Genomic DNA, 23,976 nt, shown 5'->3' on the forward strand with positions numbered 1-23,976 from the left:
TAGCATTATAGATATAGGTAAGGAATAGAATGGCTTTACGAGAGAGCTGTTTCAGAATGTTATTAACGATTGATTCTAATTATCGGTTAAATTTCCTTCATTAGCTGAAAATAATTTTTTTTACATAACTGATCATAGAAGTTAATCATCAAATTATATACAATATTTTTTTTCGCAGTTAAAGTGTTTTCATTTCAGTTTTAACTGATTTTTCTATATGGTGTTAATGAAATTTTCTTTAGACATGTCGGTATAAATTCATTTCTTTACGTATGTATGGCCAAATGTAATTCAATTCGAGTAGAGTTATTCTCTTACTTTTCAACACTTACGAAAATTCGTTGACATTTTTGACTTTAAAAATGTCGGTTTAACAAAGGTCATTTATTAAGTTTATTTTCTGCCCTTGAACCACTGATTTATTATTATTTAATTATTTTATAGCTATTCGTGTTCCTATATTATTTGTAAATCATATTTTTAACACGATATATTCTAAAACAGGTCTTTCTTTAATTTGTTTTTTATTATTTATTAAATGAATATAAATTAAAACTGTCAAAATCCATCATAAATGAATAAAAAAAAGAAGGTATTCTTATCAAAGGTTAACATTAAAAAATAACACATTTCTTCTTACTCGTCAAATATTTGAACTTTTACAATCCCGATTATTTTTCGTTTTTGACAAAACATTGTAAACAAAATCTCAGAATATCTCTCTTTTTGTTGTGTAGTACAAGTTTTTGTAGCCTCAGTTTGACAGAAAAAATTTCTTTTATGACGTCCGTCCTTTAAGTAATTGTTTACTTTCATCTACTTAGATATGAGATATATAGCAAGGTGAAGTATTGTGATGGTGAAAACTTTCAAATCTAAGTTTTAAACAGAAATACCCGTTTTAAAGTTCAAATAACGAAGTCTCACAAGACTTTTGAGAGTTGTGTGTTCAGGGTAGCTCTTAAACAAGAGACGTGTTTTGATCAAACCCATGTGTAATGTACAATTTAACGATATTTAATATAAATCCTTATCGAAATTGTCTGGCAGGGATTAAATGCCGAATTTTCACAAATAGCTTTCTCTAAGATATTTTAAATTTGATTTATTTTAAATAATTAATCATCTCTCATTGTTAGAAGTAATGGGTAAACCTAAAATATGAATGGATTTGATGTTTCAATAAATGAGAAAAAAAAAAGTTTTTTGAGTTCAAATAATGAAGTCTCGCTGTGTGTGTTCACATAATTTAAATTAGTGTTTAAATACATAAAATTCAAGTTATGTATTTTAAGTAGATATATTGCTCGAATTTTATAGAAACTTTTCGCTAAAATCGACTCACCGAAAGCGCCACTTTAAATTATTTTACTTATTCTCAAAAACTGTTTAGAAGATTTTGACTAAACTCTTCATATTAATGTACTTTTCAGTGGTATGTGGTATCAGCTAGTTCTTATACTCTTTGAAATAGTAATATTGGGCTTAAATGACGAATTTTCAAAAGCATCCTTCGAAATAACTTTAATTTTATTGAAATAAAACAATGTCTCATTGTTAAAAGAAATAGTTAATAGCTAAAGAAGAATTTTATAATTAGCTAAAAAAATGAAGAGCCTGGGGTGCAGTACTTTATGTAAGGAAATACTGTTACTAGACCAACGGCTGTTCAAGGAGGTGGGCAGAATCACGCTTGACTACCAGATTTTTAACCAATTAAGGATACTCACTTAATGAGGCTAGGTGAAGTCTAGAAGGCACCCCTGTAGTGTAGAATCCCCCCAAGACGGATCCCAATAAAACATCACTAGTGCAACATGCAACCAAAAACCAGCACACATTCGATTTTGAAAATTCTATTTTACATACATAAAGAAAATAATACATTCAAAATAAAAATACTTGAGTCCATTTACATATCAGAAAACATTAATTATGCAATGAATTTTAAAAAATACTCAAGAAATCTGAACCAACACTATGCAGAGATTTTAAGCAAAAATAATTTATGAAAAATATGGGATACAATTAATGTTGATAATTATAATTAACCTTAATATGAATTTTAATAATAAAATAAAGAGGAAATTTAACCAAAATATAGTTGTAAGAAATAAATTAAATGCCTGACATGAGGGTGGGGAAGGTTACAAATATTGTGATAAATTATAATAGTGGGGCTGACTCACGGCTACTGTGAAACAGAAAATAATTATCTGCCATAGCCGGATTTGAACCGGAGTTAGTAGAACAGTGCCTTACAACAGAGCTACTCACTCTCACAATTAACCAAAGAATAAAATAATTTTTTTGTCCCTAAACAGGTGATGTTATTTCCATATGATATAACAATAGTCGGTTTTATTTTCATTTACCTATAAATGAAATATACAGTAAAGTGGAGTATTGCTGCTCGGAATAATACCAAAAGAAATCGGTGTTTTGGTACATAGAAGGATTAATTACATTTCAAAATAGTAAGTGGAAATTGTGTGACAGGTGCACAACATTTTACAAAATTAGAAAAAAACACAGACTGTAAAAAAATTTCTTAAAAAAAAAAAAGTTGATTAATCAACCTTAAGGTTATAGAGTAAACAGATATTTTGTTATAGGTAATATTATATGTGGGAGTCCTCGTGTATGCAGTTAGTCTTAATATCTTTGGAGGTCGAATAGGTTACAACTTCACTAGCCGCCTACGCCGTATCCCCTGGTTTCTTACTGACTGAACCTTGTCCTCAATTAGACTGGTTTATATATATCTTATGACTTATTAAAATAATTTTTTAGTTAGAAGTGAAATCAATAGGCCAGAAATCCCAATAAATTCGAAAAATAATAAAAATCTCGTTATTAGTTTCATTCGTAACTGTTTAATTGCATGACATATTTCTAATTATTCTCTTTTTCAATTCTTACCACCTAGTTTACAATAGTATTGTAAATTTTCGGTATACAGTTCAGATCTAAGCCAAAAGAACCCCTAGAATAAAAAAGACAAACGATTTTTTCTCCATTAGTCTGTATGTTTTACCACAATTATCTTTTTAATGGGTAGGTCAAGTTCGTTGTCTTTTTTTTTTTTTTCATTTTTGTAGGATTTCAGCTCCCCTGTATGCAAAATCGAGCACCTAAAAACATGTTTTTGTCTTAACTGTACTAAACTAAACGACTCAAACAATTTTGATGAAACTAGCCGAAGCGTTTCATTAAATCCTTTTGAATTTTCATATATTCCATAAATCGTGGGGGTGGGAGCTCTGTGGTAAGGGAGTGTACTACTAACTTCAAGGAACACGGTTTGATATCGGCTGAGGCAGACAATTATTTTCTGTTCCACTATAGCTCTGAGTCTGCCCTCCGGGTTCCACCCAGGCTCATAAAGAAGGTACCCTTAATTGGGTAAAAATCTGAGGGTCGAGTGTGATTGTGACCAAATCACCTCCTTGCTCTACCGTTTGTCTAGTAACAGTTCTCTGATCTACCTCTGACCCTTCATGGCTTGTAGTGGTGCAGATTTATTTATTTTATTTTTTTTTATTCTATAAATCTACGAGAAAAAGCGAGAAAAAATGTTACATTTATAGTATTCTATATATGCGTTTATTCGAAAGGCAAGAAAAGTTTATATAAAACAAAATTATAATTATTATATTCGGACCAGTCAGTATTAGCAAAGATATGGCGTATTGAAGTTGTTACCAATGACTTAAAAGTATTTTCACCAAAACAAAAATACACTAAAGACAAAATTTAGAAATAAATTCACACTATATAGAAATCGTCTAATTCAACATTCTACACTTATTTAATAAAAATGATATAAATAAGTAACTTCATTTTTATAAAAAAATATATTTTAGAACCGAATTGGATCGATAATATTTTATACAATTTTATTGATTTGGGTATGATCAAATAATAATAATAATAATGATTATACTTTTATAATTATTTTGTTTTCAACTTACGAGTAAATAAGTTTGTTTGGTCCTTTGGTCTCCAATACAACGTTAACGTTTTGTCATTTTAGTAGCTTTTTTAATTTTCGGGTACCTGTAAATTATTATATCATGGATTCAGGAAACACTTGTTTCAATTTACAAAATTATCATGTAGGCATAATAATTCAATTTATTAATGAGGTGTTTTAAACTAATTATTAAATGTTAAAATTTACGGTTCTAGACACATTTCAATTGATTTTACAAGAAACACAACAGGCAAAATAAAGCATATCGGGAACACAGCGAATTTTAGGAATTAAACATCTTTTGTTTGGAGATAAAAGAAAATTTTATACAAGTAAATGTCAACAATTTGTAGTTTAAAATAACAGCAGTTTTTGTTTCAATACTTTTTTAAAAAGTGGTATTTGAGCTATTATAATAAGGGCATAGAGGCTTGTAATTGTAGAAAAGATTTGGTTGAAATATTTTTGTTGCGTACTGCAGAAAACAAGACAAAACTATTTTATTGATAAAATGAATTTAATAATAATAATAATAATAAAGGCTTAACGAACCCGAAGGTTCGATGCCGATACCACCAAACGCTCTCTGCATACATCCTTCTAGTGATGCCCCTCCAAACCCAATTCCACTAAATCTGTTTTAACGCAATCCTCCCATCTACGTTTCGGTCTACCCCTCGGACTTTTACCCGTTGGTTCAGTGTTAATTACCATTTTAGGGATCCGCTCGTTACTAAGCCCTACAACCTTACATGCCCATCTTATACGCTGCAATGCTGTAACTTGAATTATATTTACCGGGTGTAGGTCCCTTAATTCAGCGTTATGTAATCTTCTAAATTCTCTTGTCAATTTATTTTTTTTCGGTCCGAATATTTTGCGTAATACTTTATTTTCGAAAACCCTAGGCGCTGTTTATCCCTTACTGTAAGAGGTCATGTCTCACATCCATAAAGAACAGTGGGAAGGATAATAGTTTTGTAAATTCTAATTTTTAAGTTTTTCGATAGAAGACGAGCTAAGCAGTTTCGAAATTGAAAAATAACAAGCATTTCCCGCCTTCAACCTAGCTTTTATTTCCTCATCAATTTAGTTTTTTCTAGTTACCGTAGAACCTAAATACTTAAACTTATCTACCTGTTCAAACGTTTTTCCCCCTATATAAAAATGAATTTAATAATCAAATATTTTATTATATCAGAATAGTATGCTGAACGACAAATTGTGAATAATGCATTAAGCTTTTCTAATTTTAGACAAAAAAAAAAGTAAATAATTTTAAGTTTTCTTTATGAATTTTCAAGTTTTTTGAATAGTATTTTTTTTATAATTCTCAATACAATTTTAGAGAATAGTATACATTTTGTCTAGGTAGTTTAAAAGACTACATATAAATAGTTAACAACACGATAATTACCGATTTTTAAAATGTAAAATGAATTTACAAAGAAAAATATAGGAAAAATGTTGAAAACCGGAATGGAATGCGAGAGATGTAGAACATGTTGCCTGCGATTCTCGGGTATCAGGGCAACAGCATTCAGAAGGAGCTTGAAGACATTGTCTTATTCTTATTCCCTCTCTCTCTTACTCTCATATATATTTGAGAGTGTGAGAGTATTGTCAATTTTCTAACATTATATGAAGAGCCTAACTCTGGAATTTCTATAGTAATGTGGTAGTTCTTATTACAGTTTTTAATTTCATATTTTGAAGGCCAATGTAATAAATAAAATATATATATATAAAATAATTGCTCTCGATCGAAAAAGAAAATCATAACGTCTAAATGAAATAATTAAGGGGGAAAATTCCTGACCACTTAGGTCCCAATGAGAACCTAAATTGTTTAATCGCAAACGCTATTAACAGACTCAGACAATTATTATTAAATCAATTGACCCACAAAAATTTGAAGAATCTAATAGAACTACCTATTTCTTAGTGAAGCAATTACGTGTTAAATGTTTATTAGAGAAAATCGAAACTCGATAATTCTTATCTGTAATATTTTCTAATTGAACAAAAAAAAAAAAACAATGGAATGTATAGAAATTTATCATTTGTATGAAATAGTACAAATTTCTTATGAGCTATTACCGCATTTTACCACCAAAATTTTATGAAAAATTTGATCAGAGGAATGATCTGGCATGATATTCTTATCGACTGTTTCAGTGGCATTAATGACATTTAAATATATTGTAAATATAAAATAATTGAAATTGTATTTTTTTTCTTTCCACATTTTTATCCTTATGCAGCAAAATAAAATTCAAAAGATTAATATTAAATTAGTTTGAACTCAATTTTATATCAAGAAAAGAAATTCCTTGTTCTATATTCTTCGTTATTCACACAAGCGACAAAAATGGTTTTATGTAAATACTGCTCCACGATAATCACAATTTGATTTAAACATGCGCGAGTTTCTTAAAATAAAAAAAAATTAAATTTTTTTATGTGTTACATGTTTGTTTGGTAATGTGCTCATTCATTCATCATATACCTCATTCATCATTTTTACTACTCTCTCTTTCTCCCTCTCAATGTTTTTCTTCACCATCTCCACTCTGCCTCCCTCTCTTATATTATTTATACTAATTATTATTAAGTAATTAAATATGAGGGATGTCAATCAATCAGCTAACGTTGGCAGGTGGGATATCAGGCCCGCAGCTTTCAGTAGGAAGTAACGCTCCCTGAACTCAGATCTATCGATTTCTGAGCAGACAGTAATTTTAGTAATTCTCTTTCACCATTATATTATATATCCGTTGCTTTACGATTTCAATACCTTTTAATGTAATTTGGTAAAAATATAAAAATCAAGAACGAAAAATATTTTTATTTATAATCCAACAAGTTCACCGAAACTACACAGAAAGTACAAGAAAAAATGTACTTATACCTGAACAAATTGATCCTTAAATTATTTTTTATACTTATTTTTTCTATAGATCAATTTATATAATCAGAAATTAGGTTATTGCTAAATATTAAGCCTAATATATAAAATCATAAAATAAATTTATGAATTAATATTTATTTATGGAGTCTTTTTTTTTTTTTTAACAGATTTTGATATTTACGATGAAATAAAAACAAATATATGAATTATGGTTTTACTGTCAGTCAGGTCAACGGAATATGTTGAGGAAGAAGAGCTTCGTCCCCTCTCACGGACTGTTCTCATTTCCCTGCTTCTATATTATCGTTAGAGAGCTACGGTATTAATTAAATGGACCGTCCCGAGCTCAGGTGGTAGGCGCAAGCTTACCGATCTGAAATCTGCTAGCGGCACCGGTTCGAATCCAGCCTGGGGCGTTGACTTTTTTCATCGAGTGACGGTCCCACAAAATGAAAAACTTGACTCCCATCCATGGTTAGGCAGTATAGCACTCCAATGGGAGTCTAGGCCGAAAAAAATAAATAAATAAAAACAAACAATGAAATTCTAACTAAAGCATTAAAGTAATAAAACAATAAGAAATCCAGATCCAATATAATATAAATTACTCTTTAAAAAAATTAAAATCGGATATTTTTGTGAATTACTTTCATTGCTTCGTTTTAAATTTCCATAAATTCTTATTACATTTTATTCAACTGGAGGTTTATTTAATTATTTACGTCGATGTTTAATCTTATTAAAATTATTATTTCAAAAATTGTTTGCCAAAATTGGAAATTATTATTTTTCATAATGAATGTATATGTGTATATATAAAGCATTTCTTAGATTTGTTTTTTTTTTCTCTCAATTATTGAAGATTAGTTGTGAAATTTGAAATTCTAGTTATGATGGTCACTGTCAAATTTTACTTTTTTCACAAGAAATTAATACCTAATAAAGTTAATTACAATAATAATTTTTTTTCACAATTTCATGATTAAAATATAAAATTGTAAAATAATAGAATGACCTGAAGAAACAGCTTCACATTGCAACTCAATAATTGTATTGATTTATCAAGTATTTTGCAATGCAAGCAATTCTTTTAACTCTGTCATTTCTAAATATACTTCTGTGCATAGCGCAAATAACTCCCATGCTAAACCTTATACAAACCTTATTTAAATTGCTAATTTATCGGTAATGGAAGAAAACAATTTATTACTGTGTTTGGCCAATCTGAGTTTAATAACAACCAAAAAAATAATTTTTAACTTGAAAAAAAATATACATCCTTCATCTTTGAATTACAAGAGTCAGTAACCATATGTTTTGAATTAAACATACATAGAAAAATTTCGTTGGTGGAGTCGATTTCCTAGGTTAAGTTGAAAGACGTCGCGAATGGTTTCTAATCCAAATCGAAAGGATAAATGAGTAGTTAGTTAATTAAAAATCAGCCTAGTTTAGAAAACCGAAATTTATTTATATATATATTTATTTCGTAGTCCATAAGGGAAAACATATTTTAATAACATAAGGGTGTATTTTGGTGATTGGTACCTCCACTAAAATAAATAAAATATCTTGTAGAGGAAGAAAAACTTTATTCTATAATGGGTACTACCCTACTATAATGCTATACACACAGCATACTTATATAAAGTTGATTTTTTTTTAACTTATAATAAATGTACAGTGAAATTTAAATAAAAATAAAATATTTTTTGTAATAATATTTTAAAAAATGGACTTAAATTACGAATCATTATTCAAGGGGGAAAAAAAAAACAATGCCAGAAATCATGTAATCAATTTTGTTTAGTTTAGTCTAACTTCATACAGTTTCGGTCTCCTGATATATCTTATTAACACTTCAGATAATAATAATTTAGACGTTTAATTTTTATTTTATTTGTTTCTTGATGAATATATTTTTCTTGCCTTATATTGATGGAGTATTGTAAAAAATATTTTTATAAATAAAACAAAAGTCTTGAAAACGATATAATAGGATCAACAAGATTACTTGAGGCTATGTATGAACAATCTTGATGAAATGAAGGCCAAGTGAATTCAGCTCAATGAAACTAAGGAAGAGACATGTCTAAAACAAACTAAGAAAAAACTCTTTTCTTCTATTGCCACCCGTAAAATATCGACGCTGAATTCATATCTCCTTTCTTTTACCACCCTAAATCAAATTTAAAAAAAAAAGTAAAAAACATATATAACTTTAGTCCACTTAATTTAGAAAAGGAAATCTGAATGTTTTTCAAATTATACGACCGTCATTTCAGTTGATAATTTTTTTATAATATATTTTCAATTAAAGTTTGTTTTTACAGATGAATTCGAACTGCGTTAACGTACCGAGTATTTATTTATTTATTTTTTTTAATCAAATTTCCAGGCACCGGAATGTAAAATATTTATCAGTGATTTATTGTGGCGCCCATTATTTCAAGAACATAAAGTTCTCCATTGTTCTGAGAAGAATTGTTTGATCAATGAAAACAGTTAATCAAATATTTATGTACATTCACCTATACACATATCCTTGACCCGAAAAAAAAATGACTGTATGAATGCCAAATATGATTAGAGTCTCCGTTATAAAAGAAAAACAATTAAAATCGAAGAAAATCAGAATCTGGACATTTAACGCTGTTTTAAAATTACAAATGATATTCGGATAAACATATGTATCCATTGAAATAGCCAAAGAAAATAGATAATTATTTTTAGTTTTTAGATATATATTGACTTATAATTTAATTGATATAAAATAAACCTTAATATAATTTAACTGTAATGTTGAAATTATATAATAATAAATATTATGAAAAAAAAAATTAAAATATTTTTTTTTTGTTTTAAGCTGTAGACTACACAGACTCTTAAATGTTTTTTTCCTTTCGAAATCTTTTTTAATTTATAATTTTATTCGTTAAAATGAATGATTCTAGAACGTCACTTGATACTCCGGTCTCGTGTATTCGTAACACAAGATGTTTCATTGAGTAACCTCTTCATTACTAGAGGTATAAGCGCGTTTCTTAAATTTATAACCTAGTATCTATTTAAAAAAATATATTTTCACATTATTCATATAAAAGAAATTATGTATAACTGTAATTATTATTTTATTACCAGTAATGCTGGGCAGACGTGATTTACTGTGCAGTTTATTGGGGTCATGGTATCCCCAGTGAAAGGGAACTAACTATAAATAGGTTAATTTGCAGTTTTCTTTGAATTATAATATCTCAAAATACGAAATTATTTAAAAAAATATACATATATAATTGAATTATTTTAAGAAAAAACTTTTAAATTTAGAATATATTAAACTTTTTTTTTTGTAAAATTATAATCCCGTCCTAAACAATAATTCGTTAAGGTATAGAAAAAATAAGGTTAAACAAATTTTTTAATATTTAATATATTTGGAAAATGAAAATAATTGAAATATAAAAAAATATTGCATATAAATTTCAGTGTACACAAACTTAAATTTAAGACAAAATAATCTCATGAGTAAAGATATGCGTCTAAAATTCGCATTTAAACCTGGCATTGGCAGATAGTTAATAATTGTATATTATGCATTAGAGATTTGTCCCTTAATAACTTCTAAATCATAATTTTCTGAATGCATAAATTCGGATTGACGCTTTAAAAACATTCTGGCTAAATATAGGATTCCATGAAAATCCTATCCTACGTTATATGCAAATAAAGCTACTTCCCACATATTCTTTTCGGGGGTATTCATAATTAGAAACAGGTTTTAGAATACTTTATGAAGTAGGGACGTACGTTTTTTAAATTACAATAATAATTGCGGTTAATTCTTAAATAGTTCTAAGATTTAATTTGAGAATTACGGGAAATTATTTCGAGAGCTGAAAAGTGTTTGTAAAGCGGTCTGGTATCGATAAGTAAATTCTAATAAAGATAGTTTTGTGAGATCACTATTCTAAATGTTTAATATTGTTCATTTCACTTTAAGTATATACGGAAACAACCTATTCATAATATCTCTAAATATACATGCGTCAAGACATATATATATAGATCTAAGTACTGTATCTCAAAACTCCTTATGTAATGGTTAATTAAACAGAAACACTTCAGAGTGCATGGATTATTAAAAAAAAAAACGTTGTGCCAGTAATGTCACCGGAAGTGTCACTTTATATCAACTTGTTAACAACTGTTTACCATTTTCTCTAAAACGGCTATTGGAATTTTGATGTAATTTGTAATATCAATTTAAAATTAGGTGTTCAAAAAATATCTAACATATAGTTATATAAGGCAGTGGAGAGCGGTGAACATCGCATAAATAAAATGAACTCCTAATTAAATGCAATCCTATTTCTATGGTTCTTATAACAATAATCAATTTCTTATTACTTTCTGTAATTTATATATGAAATTAATTTCGACACAAAGAAAAGTACTAAAAGAAAGTTTTGTGATAGGTATTATTTCAATATTAATATTAAATTGGAAATGATTGTCGTCTGATAGACTATTTAATATTTGATGAAAAAAAAATACGTTGAGACGGATTTTGAGAATTTTGATGTTTTATATAATTCAATTATTAATTTTAACGTTTTTAACACTATTAATCCTACTCTAAGAAATTATAATATAAAATCACAAATTGAATAATTGCTTATCTTTGATAATATCATTGCAAGGAGTAGACAGAAAAATAAAATTTACTAAATTATAAAAAAAAAAAAACTTAAAAAGTCGTCGCTTTTTTTCTATTTTATTTGTTGATTTATCATTTCCTGACTGTATTTAGCAACAATATTTAGATGAAGAAACAATTCTAATTGAATAGGAGATTTAAGAATTCGACTGTTTCTACCAAATCCGATAACTGCTATTCAATATAATCCATCTCACCTTTCAAAATTATAATAAATTATTATGTTGAAAATTTTTCTGCTTAATGCTAGTAGCTTCCGTTTTTGAAAAATTCAAAATTCTATGTAAATATTAGCAGTAGCTTTAAAAATAAAAATTCAATGTTTAAAACATATTATAATATTTACAATATATAAACTACTTTAGTTGCTCCTACAAATAAGGACATTATTTTTAGTCAAAACCATAACTTTCAAACATTTTATTTTATATATATTGATTTGTTATTAATGCTGGTACTTAATTATCCTTGATAATCGGCTGAAACATTGGAAATATAAACTAATAATCAGTTAAATGGATCTAATTAATTATAATTGACATTTGATTATTGGAGTTACCTCTTTTTTTTTAAACAAGATTGTACTACAAAAAAAAACACAACATAAATACAGTAAATGTATCTCATTATAATTGTAAAAACGTACGCGACATGCAACTCCATCTCTTGGAATCCATGAGAACTAATGATTGGAGAAGAACCTGATGACTGAGCGCGTTGGGGTGAGGGTCCTAGAGTGCTTGTTCAGAACGTTGTGGAGCCGATTCCTACCTGGGTCAATCAATATTTATTTCTTGATGACCCCTACGAATGAATCTGGATATTTTCACTCTGGGTCAATACAGGTCCTCGATTGAAGACTTGACAAAAAAAAAAGAAATCAAATGATTGTAACAATAAATTTAAAATAAATAACTCCAAACTCCGAAGGAGTAAACCCTTTAATTGTCGTTCCCGCGAATGGTTCACACCAGGCACCAGGTGACAGTTATTGTAGACACTTATATCATGTAAACTACGAGATTAGATGTCGTGGCACTACATTCGCACTATCAGCGCTAGCTTGATAGTTGGTTTTACTGTCAACTATCTGCGAATGCGCGATAATTAACAGTCGACAGATGACTTTATAGTGAACTTATCTCACTTTATAACCTCATAACACCAACCTTACATATAGCTAATAAACTTCTTAGTTTTGGTTATATATTTGTTGCATTTAATCATCATATTTTATTGTTCATTCATCAAGTTGAATTATTAGGAAGGTTAAGTTTACTATCAGCGTGTAGACAAGCACCGTCATACTCTCTCAATGTTGTAATATCACTTGCACGGCAGGTATTTGAAAATTGAAATAAGCTTTAATAATATCTAATAATAATTTAAATTATTATTTATATAATATCTTATAATTTAATCCCTGACTAGACTCCTGACGAGGCTAGGCGAAGAATTTTAACAGTAAATTAATCAAACATTTAAAATATAAGAAAAATAAATAAATAAATAAAATCACTTGATGCTTACAAATAGTTTTTTTTTACAAAACCATTTTAAAAAAAATTATATTCTAATAATTAGAGTGCTTTTAATGGGTAGTTTCTAATCATACCATTGTAATTACATTTACTTGATGTATTTTTAGTATTATAATATATTGTAATGTACATTTATATTCTAATATTTGGCAATACTGTGATTAAATATACTAACTACACTCCATAAAATGTGATGTTGTATGTCCACCCCCCCAAAAATAAAATAAAAACACATAATGTAATTTCATAAGCTAGAATAAATACTAGATAGAGATGTAATCACTCCCCACTAAACAATAAAATAACGAAGGGTAGTGTTTTTAAACAAATAACTGGGAGTGTTATTTTAAATTTGCCATCGTATTTCGGACTGTCAATTATAATTAGAAATTAAAAGTAATTTCTAGTTTTAACTTAAATCCGAAAGAAAGCTCGGTTTTCAGTGTGTAACCCCATTTAAGTGAAATATTGGAAGGGATAATCGACCTCGGTGTCTCAAAACGAATTTTAATTGTGCTGTAAGTGTAATGATCATTAGCGTTCCATATCAATTCTACCTGCGTACTTTATAACAGTGACAATAAGTTGTAATGTATTAATATTGAAGAGCCGACATTACAAATTCCCCGCTGGAAGAACCGCTCCAAGCATACTGATACCCTACGTTTCTCCCGTCGAAGTTGACCTATCCTGAAAGCGAGTCGTTCCTACATTGTGCAACAAGCTCATCACAAAACGGGTCGTAAAACGCTGTCGTATATGTCTCAACACGGTTGCATTCGGTTCATTCCACGCCAACTCAACACTCTTTTGAACCTTACCGTCTCAAATTCTCTTCAAATTTTGCACAGTTGTATAAATATGGACTTGGAAAAATGTGAAATTTTTTTTTAGAAGTATCCACTTGTTTTTGTAATACGCAGCAATTGACTCCACTTTAATGGGTTAGAAAAACAGAGAACGAGTTTTGAAATTTCTGCAGGAGCTTCTTTAATTCAGAGGTAGATATGGGATGTGTGTCATTTTACAGCATATTCCAATCCCTTTCATATGGTATGCAACACTATATAGATTAAGATAAGTTAACATTTCTCAAAACCTAATTTATTATTTTTATATTCTCAGAAAGTACATATTTTAAAATTTATTTCTTGAATAGGTCGGGTTGATGTGAATCCAAACGGAAATATAAAAATGGGACCAAAATGACATAAATCTTTAAAAAAAAACTTTAAATAAACCTTCACTCTCATATTCTCTTCAAACATATTAATTATTACATCAATGTTAATACTACAGTTTCTATGAAAATAAACATAACCCAGAGGTGAAGAATGATTTAGTTAATAAGCCAGGAGATTCTTTTATTTTCCCAAGTTTCTGATTCCATTGAAAATTTTTTATTTATTTTTGGGAATTAAATTCCACGTCAACTCAGCATAATTGTGAACTTTAAAAGTGTGTTATGTTGACGTGGAATGACCCAATAATAATTCCGTTCTCAGTCTCTGAAGGTTAGTTCTGATACAATATACAATTTTTTTTTTTCATAAAAGTGACATGGGGATAAAATAGATTTTGGAATACAATTAACTACAAATACAAATGTTAAGTTCTATTGTATACTTTTCAAATCATTTCCTTCAATGAGTATATTCCTTAAATTTAAATAACTCGGATTATAAACATATAGTGGAAACTTGAAAATTTCTATATCCCAGTATTGGGCTAATTAATAATAAATTAGCCAAACAGTCATATTTTTCCGAACTTTATATATATATATATATATATATATAGAGAGAGAGAGAGAGAGAGTGGAAGGGAGAGAGGTAGTGGAATAAAAAAATAGATGTTTTCGTGTCTCCACGGTTGTGATAATAGTTTTACTTCTTACAGCAGTGCCGAAAGCGAATGCTACTTTCTCAAAATATTACAAAAAATAAAATAAATAAATAAAGTAGAAAATATACAGTACATACCAGCATTTATTTTGAACTGCTTTATTTGTTTTCCTTATTCAGCCACTTTAAAGATAATTGTACTGCAATTTTATTTTTTTTTATCTCGATAAGGATGCCGCGAATTTTTTAGCTCAACAAGGATGCTACGTAATTTTTTTTAGCCCTAGAAGGGTATTGGTGAAAAACTTGTTGGAACCTCAGCTCTCTAGTTTTTTACTTAACATATAAATGAAAATAGTGTGAAGGGAAGGGATTAGCATCATGAATATCAAAGAATTTGGCAGTAAGAATTAATTTCAACCTATACTAGGGTAAGTGAAAGTTGTGAGATGCGCCCATTGCAAAAGGTTTCTAGATTTTTCCTATCGTATAGAAGTTTAATTTTATATATAATAAGATAATAATAATTTTAAAAAAAGATATGAATGAGCATACTAGTGATAAATGAAATCAAAATCAAGTCATGAACTCAAATATAATATTTCTGAAGTTCGATGGGGAAATGACATGCCAATACTGCTATGGTTCGTATTTTTGATGATCCACAAAGGTTTTTCGTAAATTGAAGATGGAATCTTGAAGGTTGTAACCTATAAAATTTTTTAGTATCATTTTAATGACATCACTAATTACCTATAGAAATACAAAATGGGATTATATCAATTGTCAACGATGGATTAGCCGTCGTCCTCCGATGGAGACAGCACAAATGTGACGTAACCGACTGTTCTTACGAGAAAGTGGGAGACCTCTCCATATTAGGAAAGGTCTCTACATCTGACTCAGGCTGTCCCCCACCTGCGTCCTTCGATACATTTCTGGATACATAAGGCGTAGATTGTTTAAAGAGACGATGTCATCCCGATTATGATGGATCTGCATGGAAGAGAAACGTAGGATTTAAATTTGGAAAGAATTGTTTCCTTAGACCATCTTCTATGTGGGATGACGGTCAAATTGTTCCTGAAACGCTATTTTCAAACAGATAAAGAATCCCTTTTTATACTTCGAACTAAGAAAATAAAATTGTAAAACTGTTTTCTTCTTCTTCTTTCTTCCTTGGTTACCAAGAATAGGCTTGGTGGGTCTTACATGGTTATTATGAGAGTTGATAATAGTGGGTACAGTGTCAAGCAAGAAACATCCCTAAATATTTACAATCTTATAATTATTGATTAATCATAAATAATAAAGATAAATTATAATATAAAATAAATAATAATATTTAAATATAATAATAGACAATTCAGATTACAAAAATAAGAGACTAGTCTAATAAATCGTAGATCAAAGCCAAAAAAAGACTAACCAAATAGATATAGAATGTCACTCCAAAATAATTGAGCAAATATTAAAACTATATGTTATATAAATATATATAAACGTATACTAGGTGCCCAGTATACAGGTTCGCCTAAACCCCTACTATTTTTTAGACTGATTTGATTTTCCATAGTTCATAACAGTAGCAAGTGTTCTTTTTTCGCAAACTTTCTAACCTTACCCAGTTCTTCTTTTCGATTTTTTCCATCTTTTGCTTGAAAATCGTCAAAAATCGTCGCATTGGCATGTAGTCTATCTTTTCAGGTTGTTCTTGATTATCTTACCTCAAGTTCTTTACTTTAAGTTTCGTTAAGCGCACCTAACTCTGGAATTTACAATGAAATGAGGTACTTTTTTATGAATACTGATACTAAATCAGATTGTATGACGAATTCATATCGGGCTCTTTATTTATTTACGACGTCCTAAAAATGTTAACAATTATTTACTGTCTATGAGGATTAGCGTTCAAACCTGTGCGGAAAATCGAAAAACCATAAAGAACACTTGGGAAATTAGAACTATTATCTGTTGTCATAATTTCAATTTTCTCGGACGGCCGAGGAAACTAAAATGGATGAAACTGAATGGTGATGATGATGAGAATGGATTTGTACAGAAAATTAAATTCTGAAATAATTTTGATCTTTAAGGTTTTTCGATTTTTCGCACCGTTTGCACGGAAATCGTCAAATTCAGGTTCAAAATCAGGTTTTAGGTTCTGGCTATTTTCACCTTCATGTTTGATGAAAAAATTACCCGTAATGAATCCGAGTCCATAGAAAAAGTACACTATATACCGTTTAGAATTCCATTATTAGAATGGGCTGGAGCAAACTTCTCATCAGATAGATGGACCAAATGCCACTTTAATGACTCAGAGATAATCAAATGAACATTCAAAAATTTGTGAAGCTAAGGAGAAGTGAACGGTGTGTATAGTTTGGTATGGCGCCTTCATAAAATATTTCTAGAAATTTACTTTCTAAATAGCGTTTAAAAGAAATTTGGAGTATAATAATTTCTATTAGAAATCTTATATTTCCAATATTTAAATCTCGAATTTTCCAACATTTCGGGGTTTAAAATGATTGAGGGGGGGGGGGGGGAATGCGTCCTTCCCTATTCTCCGTGTAACGACGGACATAGATTGAGAATCTGAACTAACAAAAAAAAAAGTGCATGAACAACTTTTTTACAACACACCTGAATCAATTTCAGAGCATAAAATAAATGAGATAAAGGAATATTTTTGTTTTTTAAATGTACCAATATAGTCCATCAGTCTTAGGTTCAATACTTGATACAAGGTGATATGACTATAATCACCTTTACAGAGGTTAGGTGTGCCCAATCACTGAGTCAAGTAACAGTTAACAAAACATAAAATTAATTTTCTACCACAGTATGAAGCATAGCTATCCTGCTCCTTTCGAGTCAATACATATATTGTCTAATAGTCAAATATTAATTGATCCTAAAAAAAAAAATATTTTTGTATTAATAAAATCTTTAATTAATTAAGAAATTTATATTACAATTTTGAAATATACTTACTAGTTCCAAAAAAATTATTTACACATGTGTTTACTAAATAATAAAATATTGAATTCATATGAAAATATTTACCTTTTGAAAATCCATAACATATAATTAATTTTATGGGTCAGGAAAGTGCGGTTTCCTTTTGCGATCTTTCATACTATTAATCATACCTCCATTGCTTGAAATTGTCAAATGCCTCTTTTATACAAAGACTAAAGACATCCGTAAGAAATATATCAGTAATGAAAACACAATTAATAATCTTTGTGTTGTCAAAACATTGAAGGGAGTAGTTAGTGTTAGAGAGGTCAATCAATTGGCCTAGTAAGGTGGAGGTCCTAGGCGACGGCAACAACAAACACCGATTCCCTCAGTCACTATTCAGCTCATAGCCGTATCTCATCTATTCCCAATTTCCTTCTCAGTACCAATAATTTAAACTATCGAGAGAAAACTCTCGAACTTAATTTTGTACCATCATCCAAAGTGAGTATGAACTTTTACACATAAATGCAGATATGTAAAGTTTAAAGCATTCATTCAAATTCAAAACGGATTTTGTTATGCGTTATCATAAGCCTTAAGGATACCGGCTATTATACATTATGTATAGATACATGTATGTTTCATTTTCATAACACAACCGATTATTTAAAAATATATACTTTGTAATGACAAAAAATTAGAAGACAAATCAACAATTCTATACTTTTTATATGTATACATAAATAATGAATTCATGAGATAGCAATGGTGTTGTTGTTACGGGACATTGATAAGCAATAATACTGTTTCTACAACGGCCATTTCTTCTGAGATGACGCAGTCAGTTACGCAAAAAACAAACATAAATTAACATTTGTCGGATTTTATTTTGACATTCGTTTTGTTTTGACACAAGTTTTTAAAACCTTCATACTTCACATGATTTTACTTATTAGAAGTACAAAAAATCCGATACTAATGGTATATCTCGATCAACATAATTGAAGTATCAATATTTTTCTTCAATAGATCCAATTTTATTATAGACTCCAATGGAAAAGATGTAATTTTTTTTTTACATAAATCTCATGTTATAGGAGGCACAGATGTCGGCACACAGTGACGGAACCGAGCCCTCTGGCTTTGCCAGAGGCACCGCTAGAAAGTCACACGCAGACCAAGGACAGCTATCCACCATACAAGCCAGAGCAAGTGGAGCGCCCACCTTTGAGGAGGCTCCACACAGAGCTGGAATTGCCAGGAGAACCTCTCCAAGCTGTTACAGCCTACCAGGAGGAGTTTCCCAAAAGGGAGCCCTTACCCAAACCCAGGAAGTAAGCATTGTATTTTATTTGGTATAAGCATATTAAAACCATACCCTTTCTTAAACCATAGTTTAAGAAATGCTGAAATGATGGAATATGAAGCGTTATATTAAAATTAAAAAAAATGCACTACTACGTTTCTTAAGCTATTTTCCATTTTAGTTTCAGGGTGGAGGACCACTTGCATTTGGAAGGTGATTACAAACCAGAAAGGAGGACTGAATTCGTTCCAACTAAAGGCGAAAGAGCACCAGTGACGAAGCCTAAAGATAATCTAGCACCCGAAGGAAAATTCGAAAGACCCGAACCGGAACCATACAAACCAGGAGAGCGCGCGCCAGTAGTTAGGCATCCTGATAACCTAAAACCTGAAGGCGATTTTGAAAGACCTAAACCAGAGGCGTACCGCCCAGGTGAAAGAGCCCCGATCGTTAAGCACCCAGACAATTTGAAACCAGAAGGTGGCTTTGAGCGGCCTGAACCAGCTAAGGTTTTTCCTGCGGAAAGACCTAGACCAGTAAAACCATCTGATAATTTAAAACCTGAAGGTGAATTTGAGAGGAGGCCAAAAGATCAGTTTGTTCCTGCTGAAAGACCTAGACAAGTAAGACCTGATGATAATTTGAGACCTGAAGGAGAATTCGAGAGACCGAAACCACAGGAATACCGTCCTGGAGAAAGAATGCCAGTAGTTAGGCGTCCAGACAATTTGAAACCAGAAGGAGACTTTGAACGCCCAGAACCAACAAAGGTTTTACCCGCTGAAAGACCTAAACAATTGAAGCCATCTGATAATTTAAAACCCGAAGGTGAATTTGAAAGAAGGCCGAAAGATCAGTTTGTGCCCGCTGAAAGACCTAAGCAAGTACGGCCTGATGATAATTTGAGACCTGAAGGAGAATTCGAGAGACCGAAACCTCAAGAATACCGCCCAGGAGAAAGAATGCCAGTAGTTAAGCGTCCTGACAATTTGAAACCAGAAGGTGACTTTGAACGCCCAGAACCAACAAAGGTTTTACCCGCTGAAAGGCCTAAACAAGTGAAGCCATCTGATAATTTGAAACCCGAAGGTGAATTTGAAAGAAGGCCAAAAGATCAGTTTGTGCCCGCTGAAAGACCTAAACAAGTACGTCCTGAAGATAATTTGAAACCTGAAGGAGAGTTCGAAAGACCGAAACCTCAGGAATACCGCCCTGGAGAAAGAATGCCAGTAGTTAAGCGTCCAGACAACTTGAAACCAGAAGGTGACTTTGAACGCCCAGAACCAACAAAAGTTTTACCCGCTGAAAGACCTAAACAAGTAAAACCATCTGATAATTTAAAACCAGAAGGTGAATTTGAAAGAAGGCCAAAAGATCAGTTTGTGCCCGCTGAAAGACCTAAACAAGTAAAGCCATCTGATAATTTAAAACCAGAAGGTGAATTTGAAAAGAGACCAAAAGATCAGTTTGTGCCCGCTGAAAGACCTAAGCAAGTAAAACCCACTGATAATTTGAAACCTGAAGGAGATTTTGAGAGGCCCAAACCTCAGGAATATCGTCCTGGAGAAAGAATGCCAGTAGTCAAGCATCCAGACAATCTGAAACCTGAAGGGGAATTCGAAACACCCGAGAAACCTGGCGTTCCATTGAAGGGAGAAAGAGCACCAACAAGAAAACCAGTAGACAATTTGAAGCCGTCAGGAGAATTCGTAGGTATGTAAAAGAGCTCCCGGATTTTATTTTTACAGTACTGCTTTACTTCATATCTAGTGTTGTTTCTAAAACTATTTATTAAATCTATAGGTATAACTACATCAAAAGAAGTATTTACTGGAGAGGTCACTGAAAGACCGCGGCTTATAAGGAGGAATACTTGGACGAAACTAGAAGGAGAAATCATAACAGAAACAACATCACAATCTGAATACAAAAGACATGACACAAAGAGAACTGAAATAGTACGCAGGCTTACTGATAACTTAACGGTTGGGGAGGGAACTATTGATGTAAGTATAATAATTTTAGTAGCGTGTGAAAGTAATCAATAAAAATAAATATTGATAGTTTCACAAGGTAATAAGTCAATATTACTTGTAATATATTTAAATAAATTATAGTAAAGAACTTATCAAATCGTAATTCATTTTGAAAAAAAAAAAAAAACCCTGAAAAATTATTGAATGAATAAACTAAATACTAGTTCTTCATAATAAATAATGAATGAAAATACATTTATTTTAAAAAATATTACCGATATAACATGAGTTACAATATAAATTTCTGTCAAAGAAATCCTAATTTATTTTTTTTTAACAGAAAACCTTTTAACTGATTACTACATTTTCAGTTTAAAATAACAGCCTCAATTTCCCGAATAAAGGAAAATTCAAACCAAATAAACCGCCCATTAGTAAGAAACTCCTGGGCTCCAATGTGATTTATTATTTTTAATAATAGCATATTGAAAATAAATAATTTTTTTTTTTTTTAAATGAATCTAATTGAAAACCCAAGAATAAAATAATGCAACACATTATGCAACAGTCGGGCATAGATGATGATAAACTACAAGTATAAATGTATTTATATACAAGGTGTCCCATTATCATCTTCATCCCTCTAGCCTCTACAACTTTAGAATTTGAAAGAATGTTTCCTAGTTCTCCTCTAGCCTCTGTAACTCTGGAATTTTCAATGAGATGGGATGTTTTATTATTGATTTTGATAGCAAATGAAGTTGGAGTTTGAAAAGATCCAAAAAATTTCCTAGCGTAAATCGAAGAAAATTGTTTACGTTTTTTTTTATTAAATTTGCAGGCAAACGATAAATGAACGAAGAACAATAAAGAATAAAATCGCTTCAGAATTCAATTTCTCGTTACATTCTGTGATTATCTTACTTTCCTCGACCGGCTGAGAAAACTCCACTGTCAATCATAATGAAGACGTGTCCATCATGCTGAAGGGTTGTTACGGAAAAGTGAAAAAAAGATTCTGAAAGGATTTTGATGTATGCGTTTGTTCTATTTTTGCGAACCATTTACACAAACATTTTCTAAAATTGTTTGCAGAGTTTGGCGATTTTTTACTTCAGAACGCATCGGATCAATAAATTTCCCGATATTTAAGTCTTAACATTTCATTAAAAAACCACCCCTTACCAGTGGTATTTCCAAAATAAGGTGCGCTGGAGGTTAATTCCTGAAATTATCATCATATTTGGTTTCTAATTTAACATAAAATTTAACTACTATATTAGCTGCATTGGTTAACAAAAATTTTAAATAATCTATACAATTGATTTAAACTTTTTTAAAAATAGTTAATTAATTTAATTATTAAACCATAAACTTTTTATTTGAAATATTTTATTCACTGTACACTTTTAATTTTTTTTTCTTTTTATCAAATCTATATTTGTTTAGGTAAATTTTTTTAATGGAAGATTCAAAAATTAATTTAATTATTAAACCATAAACTTTTTATTTGAAATATTTTATTCACTGTACACTTTTAATTTTTTTTTCTTTTTATCAAATCTACATTTATTTAGGTAAATTGTTTATAATTCACAAAGAAAGATTGAAAAAGAAAATATTAGGTATACAATAATATAACCAAGAATTATAAGGAAAATTAAATTGAAATAATCAAATAATTTTTTTTTCAGGAAACTTCCATTAATCGCATTGATTATCCAAAGCATGCTCCAGTCATACGAGAAAAACCGAAAAAGAAGCCAGATAACCTGATAACAGATAAAACAGAATTCATTAGTGAAACTAGCAACAAGGCAGCATTCATAGATCATAACGTCTCCACTAAAGTAGAAATAACAAAAAGGAGAGACAACCTTTTAACAGAAGGTGAAATGATCTTCCAGTCTTCTTCAATGGCTGACTTCACACAAAAGACTACAGATCGTGAAAAACCAGTTAGAAGAAGGACATGGACTAAACAGGATGGTGAAATTTACTTTGAAACCACTACGAATGAGGTTTATAAAAACATTTCTACAGTGACTAAGGCTGAACAGAAAAAGTATACTGACAACTTAAAATTAGAAGGAGAATTTGAAAAACGTACACCACAAAAGTTCACACCAGCAGAAAGGCCAAAACAGGTGCGACCGGAAGATAACCTTAAACCTGAAGGTGAATTCGAGAAAAGGCCAAAAGATAAGTTTGTTCCAGCTGAAAGGCCAAAGCAGGTAAAACCGGAAGATAATTTGAGACCAGAGGGAGAATTTGAGAAACGAACTCCAGAAAAATTTATCCCAGCTGAAAGACCAAAGCAGGTACGACCAGAAGATAACCTAAAGCCAGAAGGTGACTTTGAAAGAAGACCAAAAGACAAGTTTGTACCAGCAGAGAGACCGAAGCAATTGAGGCCAGAGGACAACTTGAAACCAGAAGGTGAATTTGAAAGAAGACCAAAAGACAAATTCGTTCCAGCTGAGCGTCCTAAGCAAGTACGTCCTGAAGATAACCTTAAGCCCGAAGGAGAGTTCGAAAAACGTACACCAGAGAAGTTTAAACCTGCTGATAGGCCAAAACAAGTCCGTCCTGAAGATAACTTGCGTCCTGAAGGAGAGTTTGAAAGGCAACCAAAACATCAGTTTGTACCAGCAGAGAGACCGAAGCAGGTCCGCCCAGAGGATAACCTTAAGCCCGAAGGTGAATTCGAAAGGAGACCGAAGGACAAATTT

At 30.5% G+C, this 23,976-nt stretch overlaps 1 protein-coding gene across 1 annotated transcript in view; it reads left to right on the forward strand.

Annotated features, from left to right (window-relative positions):
- The window catches only part of Sdb (SAXO downstream of blistered), a 112,475-nt gene that overhangs the window by 79,811 nt on the left and 8,688 nt on the right, over positions 1-23,976 (forward strand). The window contains exons 2-5 of the mRNA XM_067044673.1: positions 19,060-19,296; positions 19,450-20,981; positions 21,072-21,274; positions 22,939-23,931. Of these exons, the coding sequence (XP_066900774.1) occupies positions 19,060-19,296; positions 19,450-20,981; positions 21,072-21,274; positions 22,939-23,931 (2,965 nt within the window). The remainder of the gene's footprint in view (positions 1-19,059; positions 19,297-19,449; positions 20,982-21,071; positions 21,275-22,938; positions 23,932-23,976) is intronic.

Source organism: Halyomorpha halys, unplaced genomic scaffold (assembly GCF_000696795.3).
Source record: "Halyomorpha halys isolate HHAL.00 unplaced genomic scaffold, Hhal_1.1 Scaffold115.1, whole genome shotgun sequence".
Classification (NCBI taxonomy): domain Eukaryota; kingdom Metazoa; phylum Arthropoda; class Insecta; order Hemiptera; family Pentatomidae; genus Halyomorpha; species Halyomorpha halys.